The sequence below is a fragment of the Mobula birostris genome, chromosome 8 (assembly GCF_030028105.1).
Source record: "Mobula birostris isolate sMobBir1 chromosome 8, sMobBir1.hap1, whole genome shotgun sequence".
NCBI classification, from domain to species: domain Eukaryota; kingdom Metazoa; phylum Chordata; class Chondrichthyes; order Myliobatiformes; family Myliobatidae; genus Mobula; species Mobula birostris.
In genome coordinates this window covers 67,503,661-67,518,049 of record NC_092377.1, presented here as the reverse complement: position 1 = coordinate 67,518,049, position 14,389 = coordinate 67,503,661, and the positions used below count along the sequence as shown (strand labels likewise).

The 14,389-nt window shown below is 38.4% G+C and overlaps 1 protein-coding gene across 6 annotated transcripts in view; it reads left to right on the top strand.

Moving 5' to 3' along the window:
• Positions 1 to 9,438, top strand: part of fndc1 (fibronectin type III domain containing 1) — a 200,525-nt gene extending 191,087 nt beyond the window's left edge. For all 6 annotated transcript variants that reach the window (XM_072265367.1, XM_072265368.1, XM_072265373.1 and 3 more), the window contains 2 exons: positions 6,486 to 6,608; positions 7,438 to 9,438. In XM_072265367.1, coding sequence (XP_072121468.1) covers positions 6,486 to 6,608; positions 7,438 to 7,568 — 254 coding nt within the window. In that variant the 3' untranslated portion in view covers positions 7,569 to 9,438. The remainder of the gene's footprint in view (positions 1 to 6,485; positions 6,609 to 7,437) is intronic.
• Positions 9,439 to 14,389: the final 4,951 nt, after the last annotated feature.

The following is a 14,389-nucleotide window of genomic DNA, read 5'->3' as shown; positions in this document are numbered from 1 at the left end:
ATTTAACTCTTCCGATGTTTAACCTTGGTGTCTCTGGTTTTCTGTAAAACTGGGATTTATTATGCTACTTTGCCCTTTTAAAATTTCTAATATTTCCTATTTTGTACTGTTTTAAGGTAAGCTAAAAGGCCTGTATAAATAACCAATAATCTTTAAATGAAGAATTTTCTTCTAACTCTCCCTGGACCTTCTCCAAAGACACAATATGGCCCATGATTAGAATGAGTTCACAACAGTTTAGTTGATTGATGAATACCATTTGAAGGTCAAATTAATTTCTTTCGTTAGTTTTACCCAGAGTTTCTCTATGTAAATTGTGCATCATCAGTAATTCGGATCCAGATATTGCTGTGGCTACCCAGAAGATTGAGGGAAAATCTATGCAGAATAAACAAAGTTACTGTCTTAGATCAATGACCTTTTCATCTGAATACTTACACATATTTTCTGCAAATAGTATGTTTATCTGCTTTGGTCCTACCCATATTCTGACATTATATTGATTTAAAATAAGTATCATGTGGCTTGATCTTCAGATTTATCTGTATTTATCACACGTATATTGAAATGTACAGTGAAATGCGCTGCTTACTTTAACAACCAACACACCCAAGGATGTACTGGGGGGGAGTCTGCAAATATCGCCACACATTCCGGCTCCAACAAGCATGCCCATAATGTTCAGCAGAACAACACAAGCAGCAACAACAATAAAACTAAACAAGACACCATCAGCAAAACGATCCCTTTTCCCACTAGCTACCCATGTGGCCAACCCCCACTGAGTAAACATCGTCAGGGATTAATTGCAGTCCTTTCCAACTTGAAAGTTCAAAGTACATTTATTATCAAAGTACAGTGCCTGAAAAAGTATTCACCCCCCCCCCCCCGCGGAAATGTTCATGTTTTATTGTTTTAAAGCTTTAAATCCACTGTGATTCAGTTGGGCTTTTTTTGACACTGATCAACAGAAAAAGACACTTTTGTGTTAAAGTGAAAACAGATCACTACAAAGTGATCTAAATTAATTACAAGCATAGAAACATAGAAAACCTGCAGCACAATACAGGTCCTTCAGCCCACAATGCTGTGCCAAAAGTGTACTTACTTTAGAAATGACCTCTAGATACCCATTTATTTTTCTAAGCTCCATGTACCTATCTGGGAGTCTCTTAAAAGACCCTATTGTATCTGCCTCCACCACCACTGCCAGCAGCCCATTCCATGCACTCACTATTCTCTGCTTAAAAAAACTTACCCCTGACTTCTCCTCTGTACCTACTCTCAAGCACCTTAAAAACTGTGTCCTCTCATGTTAGCCAGATATATGTAAAATACAAAATAATTGACTGCTTAAGTATTCACCCCCTTCAAGTCAGTATTTAGTAGATGCACCTTTGGCAGCAATTACAGCCTTGAGTCTGTGTGGATAGGTCTCTATCAGCTTTGCACATCTGGACACTGCAATTTTTCCCCATTCTTCTTTACAAAACTGCTCAAGCTCAGTCAGACTGCATGTGCATCTTGAGTGAACAGCCCTTTTCAATTCCCCAGCCACAAATTCTTAATTGGATTGAGCTCTGGACTCTGACTTGGCCACTCCAGGACATTAACTTTGTGTTTTTAAGCCATTCCTGCGTAGCTTCAGCTTTATGCTTGGGGTCATTGTCTTGCTGCAAAACAAGTCTTCTCCCAAGTTGCAGTTCTCTTGCAGACTGCATCAGGATTTTCTCCAGGAATTCCCTGTATTTTACCCTCCACCTTCACAAGCCTTCCAGGGCTGCTGCAGAGTGAAGCATCCCCACAGCAGGATGCAGCCACCGCCATGCTTCATGGTAAGGGTGGTGTATTTTTTGACGATGTGTGGTGTTTGGCTTATGTCAACCATAGTGTTTAGTCTGATGGCCAAAAAGCTCAATTTTGGTTTAATCAGACCACAGAACCTTCTTCCATCTGACTTCAGATTCTCCCAAATGCCTTCTGGCAAACTCTAACTGAGATTTCATGTGAGTTTTTTTCAACAGTGGCTTTCTCTTTGCCACTCTCCCATAAAGCTGCGACTGGTGATGCACCCAGAGAACAGTTGATGTAGGTGCAGTCTCTCCCATCTCAGCCACTGAAGCTTGTAATTTCTCCAGAGCTGTCATAGGTCTGTTGGTGGCCTCCGTCACTAGTCCCCTTCTTGCACAGTCACTCAGTTTTTGAGGATGGCCTGCTCTAGGCAGATTTACACTGTGCCATATTATTTCCATTTCCTGATGATTGACTTAACTGTACTCCAAGGCATATTCAGTGACTTGGAAATTTTCTTGAATCTACCTCTTGACTTGTACTTTTCAATAACCTTTTGGCAGAGTTGTTTGGAGCGTTCTTTTGTCTTCATGGTGTAGTTTTTGCCAGGATACTGACTCACCAGCAGTTGGACCTTCCAGATAACTAACACACATCAAAGTTGCTGGTGAAAGTAGCAGGTCAGGCAGCATCTCTAGGAAGAGGTACAGTCGACGTTTCGGGCCAAGATCCTTCGTCAGGACTAACTGAAGGAAGAGCTAGTAAGAGATTTGAAAGTGGGAGGGGGAGGGGGAGATCCAAAATGATAAGAGAAGACAGGAGGGGGAGAGATGGAGCCAAGAGCTGGACAGGTGATTGGCAAAAGGGATATGAGAGGATCATGGGACAGGAGGCCCAGGGAGAAGGAAAAGGGGGTGGGGGGAACCCAGAGGATGGGCAAGGTGTATAGTCAGAGGGACAGAGGGAGAAAAAGGAGAGAGAGAAAAAGAATGTGTGTATATAAATAAATAACGGATGGGGTACGAGGGGGAGGTGGGGCATTAGCGGAAGTTAGAGAAGTCAATGTTCATGCCATCAGGTTGAAGGCTACCAGCAACTTTGATGTGTGTTGCTTGAATTTCCAGCATCTGCAGAATTCCTCGTGTTTACTTCCAGATAATTTTTTTTTAGTATAATTCATTGAAACACCTTGACTGCACACAGATGATTCCCATGTAACCAATTATGTGACTTCTGAAACTAATTGGCTGCACCAGTGTTGATTTGGTGTATCATATTAAAGGGGGTGAATACTTATGCAATCATTTATTTTGTGTTTTATATTTGTGATTAATTTAGATCACTTTGTAGAGGTCTGTTCTCACTTTGACATGCTGTTGATCGGTGTCAAAAAAAACCCCAAATTAAATCCACTGTGATTCAATGTTGTAAACCAATAAAACATGAAAACTTCCAAAGGGGATGATTACTTTTTATAGGCACTGTATGTATACTATATGCAACCTTGAGATTCATCTCCTTATAGGCAGGCTCAAAACAAAGAAACACAATAGAACCCATTAAAAAGGATGAGACAAAAAGGGAGCAAACCATGCAAACAATGAAAAGTAAGCAAATGACATCCAGAACTGAAGATCACAAAAGTGAGTTCACAGCCACTAAGCCAGTCACAGATGATCCAAGAGCCCATTAGCTGCAGACCTCAGCTCAGTGCAGTGCAGAGACGAGTAAACCTCGCCGGTCAATAGCCTGTGAATTCCCCTTTGGAGTTGAGCTTTTGAACCTCCCTGCATGACCTGGGATTTCTGCGGTGTGAACTGAAGTCTCGAAAGTACAGGATGGTTGCAGCGTGGCCTGTAAGGGCGAAATCAAGGTGGTGGGGACCGCGAGTGAGGAATGAGCCAATGTATGGCCATTGCTGCAGTGGACTTGGTAATGATTTGAGATGAGGCGAGGCAGAGTTGAAGCCCATGCCCGAGAGTGAGAAATGAGCTGATGTTCGACCAATTTAAGTGCCGGGTCTGATTGGAAAGGTTGAATCGAGGCGGCAGGGCTCAGGCACGAGACCATATTGAAGCTGCATGGCCTGGGTCTAAGTGTGAGGAATGAGCCAAGGTTAAGCTGATTTAAGCACTGGGCTAGATTGAAAAGGCCAGGGTATCAGGGCCAGAGGCAAGGGTTGGGCCAGTGTTAAGAGTGGTCCTTGAGTTTGCATTGATATGTTGGAGCCTATTTATAGAATTGTAGAAATGGGCCCTTTTACCCCACCTCATCCATGCCTGCCATAATGCTTCTCTACACAAATGTTCTTTGCCCACATTAACCTCTCTTTCCTATCTAGGTACCTGTCAAATTGCCTTTTAAATGTTATAATTGTACCTGCCTCTGCCATTATCTTGGGAGCTCATTCCAAATATTCACCATTCTCTTTGTGGAAAAACTTAACCTTCAGATTTCCTTCAAATTTTTTCCCTCTCATTATGCCCTCTAATTCTAGACTCCCATACGTCAATATTAAAGCATGCTTATGATATTACTGGAGAGTTTTCAGAGGTGATTTTGGAGGATGCAGCCAGGACAATATAGGATAACATTGCAGTGAGGTCACTTGAAGAATAGATGAATGCAGACATTTTGTCATCCTTTTGTCCATGTAGATGAATGCATGCATAAAAATGTCTCCTGTGACTATCAAGACATGTGCTTAATTAATGGTCTTGATTTACTGGTACTTGTATTTTCACTAGAACATTGTTGGCTCTCCAAATTTTGATTTACAGAACTGTCTTATACTATAGCAAATAGCACACAAAGCTGTTGCTGAAGGTTATAGTGTAGCCAAATTCTCACGATGTATTTTGCCAACCCTTTTCCCTTTGAAATTTCATTTAATGAAATCTTTCCCATGAAATCACCCTATTCTTAAATCAATGCTGTCTGTAGCAAATGACTTTCCTTGATATTTTAATTTCTTGCATGGTATTATAACAATTATTTGAGGTAACAGTGATTGAAAGTTAACCAGGATTTTTTGAGAACTGGTGCTTGCCTTTCATATTAGTCCATTGACAACCTTCTATAGATGTGTTGTGGAGAGTATAGTGACTGTTTGTATCGCGGCCTGATATGGAAACACCAATGGCCTTGAATGGAAAATCCTCTAAAAAGTAGTGGATATGGCCCAGTCCATCATAAGTGAAACCCTCCCCACCACTGAGTGCATCTACATGGAGCACTGTCACAAGAAAGCAGCATCCATCATCAAAGATCCCTATCACCCAGGCCATGTTCTCTTCTGACTACTGCCATCAGGAAGAATGTACAGGAGCCCCAGGAACCACACCTCCAGGCTCCTTCAGTGAACTGTTCCAACAACCTGTGGATTCACTTTCAAGGACTTTCATCTTGTGTTCTTGATATTTATTGCTATTTATTTACAAACGTTTATATATTTCTTTCTTTTGTATTTGCACAGTTTGTTATCTTTTGCACATTAGTTGTTCATTTATCCTGTTTGGGTGTGGTCTTTCATTGATTCTAATATGTTTCTATTGTGTTTTTACTGTGTATGGCTGCAAGCAAATGAATTTCAGGGTTGTAAATGGTGACATGTATGTACTTTAATAATACATTGAACTTTGATTTTTGATCTTACTTTGGACATGTGGAGCATTATTGAAATTAAGTTAGCATTCTTGGATTTAGTCTTTTGTGCTTACATTGTGGTGTGGTTAAGGTAACTACAAATTTTGCTTCATAATCTTTTAATAGTAGAATTGAGCTGGGAATTGAATACATGGAAAGACAGGAACTTATAGCAAATCATATGTAAAAGGGAAGAAAACTTAATAACTGTAGAGGTAAGAAGTCATAAAAGTTACTAATAATGTTGCTGACTACTGCCAAATCAAGATTCAGGTTTTGAAGAGTTGTACTTTGAACAGCATTCATGCCCCATTTCCAGTCCTGTACTTCAGTGAAGTTTTGCATTCCAGAAAGAAAGACTGTTCTAGGCTACAGTATTACTGAACTAGGATGAAATGCTAGCATAGCCTTGATATGTTGAATAGATTATTTTTGTTCTATAAATGTCCAAGATTCTATAATTGCAAGAATGGCATCATTTTAAGAAAAAGGAAATATAGCAGTCTCATTTCACTCAAAGATCAAATATATTGCTAGCACACACAACGGAACAAGAAATCTTTATGCATATCAGAAAAGAACTGGATAGTTCATGTCGGCAAACAGTATTTCATTTTATGAAAAATATACCAAATTAATTCAAAGAATAGTTGGACTGGTTGGATAAAAAATAATCTCCTGCTTGAAGCTTGTAAAGGTACTGTTAGAAAAAATTGATATGTTAGCCAATATTTAAAGGTGTTTTGCTGCTTTACAGGCAATTGAATGAAACACCACACTCCATTGACTTGTGCTGATGTCTGAGAGCAAGAACAGTTCGCCATAATATGGGAGTTTTCTACTTATTATTCCATCTATCAACTAATGATTAAAATAAAATGTCAAGCAGCTCTGAGAGTTAAGAGGACTGCATTTTGACTATTTTGTTCACATGGTTTGACAGTGCCAAACTAACAAAGCATTGATAATTGCTTCACTGTGCTCTAATATTGGGCGGAAACTTTGTAATGCCAAATTAACTGTCAGAATTATTTGCAATTCTTTCTCAGATACGTTTTACAGCATTGGTGATGCTTGGGGAAAAGGGGAGGACCACTGCCAGTTTGTTGATTCTTTCCTGGAGGGAAGAACAGGGACACATGAATATCCTGCATCTTTGCCTATCATCCCAGGTAATCAGTCAAATTCTACTTTGCAAATTCCAAAGCTGAGGAGAAATTGTACGTATTTAGGATGTGGTCTGGGAAACGTGTATCCTATGATAATGCACTGGTTTCAAATGAAGCAGAGGATCTGTCTGTTAATCAACCAAGGTCAGCCTTGGAGTATAAATACCCAGGGCTCTGTTCAAATGAGGGAGAATCAGTATCAATATCCAGATACAACATGAAGTGAACTGGAACAGAAGTAGCATACCCACTTTACAAAAGTATTTTTAACAAGACTGTTTAAGCCCATTGTTGATATCTATTAATTGAAATATCCTTGGTTGGCACTGATTTAGGTAACAACTGAAAAACTGAATGAAGCATTTTAAGGAATTTTATGTTCTGATGATTTCTGAAATTTACACATAGTGTGTGTTAGTGTCAGTGCAGTATATTTCTCATTTTTGCTTGCATTAGAATGTACAGATTGACTTTTGTTTATTTGTACTTTTTTTTCTTGTAACCAGCCAGAACAGTTTGCTGTGTATTGTCAGAACATCTCACAAGGTTGGGCAGCAAATGTGAAGAAAGAAACAGTGAATATTTTGCATCAATGGTCCTTGACAAAGCATCATTGACCTGCACCATTCTGTTTCTCTCCTTACAGATGCTGCTTGACCTCCTAAGTATTCCCTTAACATTTAAAGTGGAAATTCATTAAATCCATCCAAACTGATTTCAGTTTTATCTCAGCTCTTAAGCTGACTTCAATGAACAAAGAGGAAATAACGCTTATGTTTCCATTGATACTGATCTTCTCATTCAGTGACCAATTCTTGATGTGGATTTTTAGGTTATTATCGGAGTTATCGTCAACAGCCGGTGTCATTTGGCCTCATTGGTGGAGTCGGGAATTATGGCGGGACATCCAATTACTATGTAGGCTGGTATGAATGTGGAGTACCGATCCCAGGGAGATGGTAATGAGCTAACTTCATGGAAACTGCTTATGAAGGAGTGGGCAACTCGTGCATAAGGTGAATTAACTAAGAGCTGGGAGAGCTCCTTCCAAAGAAAATGGAGCAATCATCGAATACTCAAGATTTTTTCCCACAATTTCAAACACTGTTTCTTCCATAATGTACTGGAATATATAAGATATCCCTCTTTTATATCTGTATATAAATAGAGCATCCAGGCTTTTAAGTAAAATGTGTCCAACACTATTACACTCAATTTTGGTGCTTCCATTCTCTACCAGTAGGTAAGCAACTGCTGATCATATCAACAAATCTAAATCTAGTCATTGTGAAACAAAACAATGTTCCAGCTGGGCATTTGAGCAGCCTAATTGAACTGCACTTATAAGACAAATAGTGTTTAATACGTTATTCTATATAAATCTGTCAGTGCATTACAGAATCTTATTGAGCTATTAAAGAAAAATGGTGCTTTATAGAATTTCATTTTTTGACAGTCACAATTGTTGGTCTTTTGATTTTATTCATTGTCACAGACTGCTGTGCTTTAAAATTATAACAGATTTTGTCATCGCTTTATACAATTACTCAGCATTGTTATGTGACCTATGCTTTTAATAACGTTTTTAGTGTGAAAGTTAGCAAATTAGAATTGCCAAATCCCAAAGGTAAATCTTGCATTGCTTTGTTTCCTGCATGATTTTTTCATGCAGTTTTTCCATGTATGATAGGCAGTGCATTTTATTGAAGGTCTATGGTAGACTGTCATAAAATACAACTAAATTAAGCATGCACACAGCAGGCAAGGTCCATATCCACATAAGTCATGAGCTTATTACAGAAGCACTTGAATTTGACATTTCATCACTTCGTTTCTTTAGTAATTTGAGAACAAAGTCAGAAATGAAAATTAATTTCTACATCACTGTACCAATCTGCTCAATGCTCATTTTCGTTTGCACCTTACAGTAAACTAGCCGTTCACTAAAAAGTTTTTAACATCTGTAGAACAAATTACCATTCTTGTCTGAAATAAATGCGCTGGATAGACAGGACTTGAATGGCAAGCTGTGGCACCAGTGTAAAGGGAGCTTTGCATATTTTATTCCTGGTGCATATTTTCATAGTTGCACATTAGTTTAAGAGGCTGTTTTTTGCGCAGGCGCAATGAAATTATGCTGTTTTGAAATGGCACAAAATGGAGCTACATAGTGAAATGACATCAGCTATGGCTCCTTGTATGGCAAACCATTGCGCTGGCGCAAAAATAAATTGCTGTGTGTAAAATTTAATTCACTGTCCCAACAAGCAGCCTTATTCAGTTAGAGTGTAGTCAACACTGAAGAATGAATTCAACCATTTACAAGCTTTTCCAGCATAACTTCCCACTTGGGAACCATTAGATCAGGGAATTTAGCTTCTTGAATCCTGATGTGCCTCTTGTATGTCTTTCATTCTATGAAGATTTAATATGCAAAGTAAACACCTTTAATAATGAGAAGTCTTCTAAAATATGTATATTTTATAGCTAAAAATCCAATTAGAAAACATTTATAAATAGGATTCAGAAAATCTACACACAGGCTTTTTTGCTTTTCCAATTTGTGCATCTCAGGCATTAATGAAGAAAAGCATTCATTTGGCCAGGGTATGTGCCAAATATGTTGTTAGATTTTGCACTTGAAACAAAAACATATTTTGAAAATGAGCAAATCTGCTTAAAATAGCAGTTTGGATGTTAGGTCAAAATAAATGCTTCAATTATAAACTGCATCAAGACAATGAATTTTGGAAAGCAGCTCATTACGTGGATGCAGTCTATGATGTGTTTAATAAGCAGCCCATGTATTCTTTTAGAAATATATATTGTCCTTTTGACTGTGATGGTTGAATGGATTTCTTGCAATTTAAACTTCATTTTGCATCACACTTTGTGTGTCAAGCTTGTCTTTCATTTAATCCAAAACGTTGGGAATCATCTTTAATGCTAATTCAACTTTCTGTTGTATCCCATGAAGTTGATGTCTAAGATCCTAGAAATTAAACCCAGCTTATGGCACTAACAGAATCAATTTTAAGAGGTTGGTTGCATTTGATCCCAAGAAGTTATCTTTTTGGATATTCTGCTCAGGAATCATGCAGAATACCTTGGCTGGTGTTAAAGCAATGGAGAATTGGTCAGTCCTGTCAGGTTCAAGTTAATCATCTTGGTCTCAGTTGTAAAGCTGCAATTGAACATACACTTAAAAGTCATGAAATCAGAAACAAAGCTTACAATGTATTTTGTGTGATATGAGAATAGCCACTGAAACAAGATTTAATTTCCCTATTAAATCCCTAATTTTATTTGTTTGCAGGATGTGACCTACAGTCGGTCAGTATTTGTTTTGCCAGTAATTACTTTTGAAAAGTTGATGGAAGCCACCTTCTTGAGCCATTGGAATCTGTCTGCAAAACCTTTCATTCTAACATTGGCTAGGGAATTCTTGGATTATCCAATGTGATGTGCAGTTTTCCTGAACTGACAAGGTTAGCACTTTGCCATTCATTCAAATGCTGAATTGCCAAGGTTAGCACTTTGCTGTTCATAGAAATGCTGAAGCCGCAAATTCCCTCGGATTTTCAGCTCTCTTTTTCAAACTTGGCTGTGACCCTGAGGAATTGGTCCACTGAAAAAGTGTCAGGTTGGATCTGTGACAGGTCATATGTTGTCATAGAGAGGAATGTCTACAGGGAATATGAGCAAGTTATAGCTCAGGGGTAGGCAACTTATGGCCTGCGAGCAAATATTGGGATACTACGCTTAACTGGCCCACAAGCGATTTTTCCTTATTCTGAGTGTTTCACGCGACCACACTGATGGACATGCATGGTGTCTTGTTACACTGGCCCCAGGTTCCGTTTTGTTCCAAACCAAACACTAGTATATGCGAATGTTGGGAAGGCAGACTACTTTATGAATATGTATTAGATACTGTCTGTGCACATGCAGGTTTTCAGATGGGATCGTTCAAATTTATAAACAGAAACAGAGTTACTGTGTTTTAACAAGACTACTACTACTATGTTGACTCAGGCCTAGGGAGCCAGCGTCAGGCACGATGACGGACTCTCCATTTCTCCCTCTCCCTCATCAATGTGTTCATTTCATCTACATTAGCCACGCCGCTGTCTTCTAGGAGTGTGTTGACTATAGTCTTGGGAGGCGCCCAGGGTCCAGGCTGGCAGGTGGCTCTGGGTGGTTTTAACAAGAAATCCATGCTAAATATCCAGATATTTACATGTGCTACGACACTTGTTGAATAACTCGCGTTTCGAAATAAAATCAAAGAAAAAAATTCCAATGGCAATGAATGCAAAACGCAGGAAGGTAGATGCCGAGTGCCGAAAAAGCAGTGAAAATGAAGGAAATACCTGTGCCAGCTACAAAGTCTCAAAACGTATTGCAGAAAAGATGAAGCCTTTTACAAATGGAGAGTTTGTCAAAGAATGTTTACTGGCAGTAGTAGAATGTTTACTGTACTGAAAAGAAATCTTTATGTGCATCTATCAGCCTGTCAGTAAGAACGATCACACGGCGAGTTGAAGAAATACCAGCAGATGTTAAAAGTTGTTTAAGGGATACCTGCAACGAATTGCTTTTTTTTCAATTGCGCTTGATGAGAGTACAGACTTGAGAGACACTGCTCAACTTGCAGTGTTTGTGCGAGGAGTGACCTCAATTTTTCAAATTTTTGAAGAGTTTATTCAATTAATTCCTATGAAGGACACGGTTACTGGAGCAGACATTTTTGAAGCTTTGCTGAAATGATGTCAGAAATGAAACTTAATGTGTCGAAGCTAATTGGCATCACAACTGATGGGGCACCAGCAATGGTGGGACAGAAAAACTAAACTGAGTTCTTTGATTACTAATTGGCATCCTTGGTTAAGCACAAATGATTTTCTAGCATGTGTTATTCATTAATTTGAGGCAAAACATAACTAGATGTATTTAAATGGATAATTTCCATATTTCAAGTTTTTTATGGCATTTATCTGGCCCACCGTCTGCTCATTAGTACGCGATCCAGCCCACAGAGGCAAAAAGGTTGCCGACCCCTATTATAGCTCGTTCAATTTTTAAACAAGTTGATTTAAAATGAACATATTTGTTGTCGTAATTTTATTTATGTTTCTTCTTTGCTTACTAAATCTGGATTTCAAAACATTCAGATAGTGTTTACATTTCTATCAAAAATTTTTCATTAACAATCTTTGGAAATTGACAGCTTAAATCACTTGTAAACCCTGAGGTGTGGCATAACCATCCATCAAAATATTTCTGGGAACATAACAGGTCATTGCTGGGAGAATTACTCTATACTGGCAGCTAAGGGGAGTTTATTTTACCAACTGGGCATGATGTATCCAGGGATGGTAATAATGAAGTGTAGAACTCTGGCGTGAAAATGTTTGAGACTTCCTTGATTAGTACAAAGATTCAAAGGTTCATTTATTATCAAAGTATATAACTCTGAAGTTCTTCTTCTCCACACAGCCAAGAAAGAAAAGAAAGGCAGCACGATCATCAACCCCCAAGTCCCTCCTCCTCGCACAAAAAAACGAACAAAAACGAAAAGGTACATGGACCCCAAATCCTCCTCCCCGCACACAAAAAAGGAGGAAATTGGGGAAAATACAATATAAAAAGCTATATGACTGAAAAAAATCTATAAGATTGAAAAAAACCTCTAAAGTCCAAGTCCATATCCAAAACACAGAAAACCTGGGTAACATTCTCCAGGCCCAGTGGCAGGCCTTTCTCTCTCTGTAGCAGAGTGATCCCACCAGTGTTCAAAAGGCAGTGCTTTTTATGTGCCTGATTTTGATATGACTCTTTGATGGATATAAGAATGTTTTTTTTGCAGGGTTGACTGACTGTGCCTAGATTGTTTTCAATTCTTTGGCCATGGTTTGCAGTTTTTGTTAATTGTGTAAGGTTCAGAGCACTTGAGAGCATTTTCTCATGACTGAAGAGGATAAGGTGTGGGATGGCAGTGAAGTTGAAATTCAGTGTGGGATTAAGAGTGAGAGGGATCAAGAGGAGGGTGGTTGGTGAGAGAACACCAGTAAACAAGGGTAGGTAAGCATGGGCTCCTGCCTGGACAAGCTGAGTTAATGAAAATCAAAACAAAACTGCAGAAAAGAGAAACATACAGTGTCTATAAAATGTATTCACTCCCCTTGGAAGTTTTTGTATTTTATTGTTTTACAACGTTGAATCACAGTAGATTTTATTTGTCTTTTTAACACTAATTAACAGAAAAGACTCTTGTGTCAGAGTGAAAACAGATCTCTACAAAGTGATCTAAATTAAATACAAATATAAAATACACAATAATTGATTGCATAAGTATCCACCCCCTTCAAGTCAGTATTTAGTAGATGCACCTTTGACAGCATTTACAACCTTGAGTCTGTGTGGATAGGTCTCTGTATCGGAGGACCGCCCCTGTCTGCCAATGGAATAGCAGTATTTTTCTGCTGCTCTTAGTTTTCTTTCTTTCCCCCCAATTTAAGCTTTGAATTTAAATTTTTACTTGTTGATTCTTGAGGGTGATCAATATGTCTATGTCTACAAGAAGTGGGAAGAATTTACCTGAACCTAGTGATGAAGGTAATGGGAAAGGAAAGGTGCAAAAGTAAAATCTGATGAAATGCCATCGTGGGCTGAAGATATCGTTCGGACACTGAATTCAATTAAGGATCAGAATGGATCAATTAAAGACCAACTGGAAAAGAATAGTAATGAAATGAAGTCATTTCTGGGAAAACTTAAAAGACCTGGAAACTCAAGTTATTTCACACGAAGAGGAATTGAAGATAACTAAGCAAAAGCTGTCTGAAGCTACAACTTGTTTGGAAAGATATCAAAATAAGATTATAGACCTGGAAACTAGGTCTTGACGAAGGAATATAAGAATTGTTGGGCTGCAGGAAGGAGCTGAAGATGGAGATCTAATGGCTTACTTTGGTAAGCTTTTCCAACTTTATTTCCTACCATTCTATCAAAGCCGCCTGCTATAGAAAGGGCACACGGGGCGTTTATCTCGAAATCAAAGGACTCTAGTAAACCAAGATCTGTTCTGGTTTGCTTTCATCACTTTAAAATTAAAGATCAAATAATACGATAGGCAAGAAAACAGAGAGTTTTTAGATTTATGGAATCTGAGCTCCGCTTCTATGAAGATTATCCAAGGGAGATAATAGAACAAAGATCAAAATTTGCCCTGGTAATGAAACAAGCATATGATAAGAATCTTTTCCCGTCTTTGAGGTATCCGACAAAACTTTAAATTTTCCCTCCTAATTCTCCTCCTCGTACTTTTTTTTGATCCAAAGTGGCACTGGATTTTGTTCAGGCTTTGCCTGCCGCTGTCACCAACACCGCTGTTGAATAATCCATCTGAAAGGCTGTTTGGCTATTTGTATATTATTCGCATTTTGGAAAGAAGATTTGTGACGGTCACTTGTATAGTTCATCAAGAGACTAATTAAAGAACACGAGGAGTTGTTCTTTATTGCATATTATTGGTTTTCCTTTGGAAAGATTTATGGTTTAAGTATCTCTGCTCAAATGATTTCTGGACATTTTATGACTGAGGGAAGAAGATAAGGCGATTTGTTCCTTTAATTTAATACTTCGTAGCTAATTGGTAGTTTTTCCTACTAAAAGGGCTTTTTATATATTTTTCTGTTCTATTATAACATTTTATAATTGAATTTAAAACTTTTTTAGGGAATTAATATTAAACTTAAACATGGCGCTGGTTTTTCTCTCTA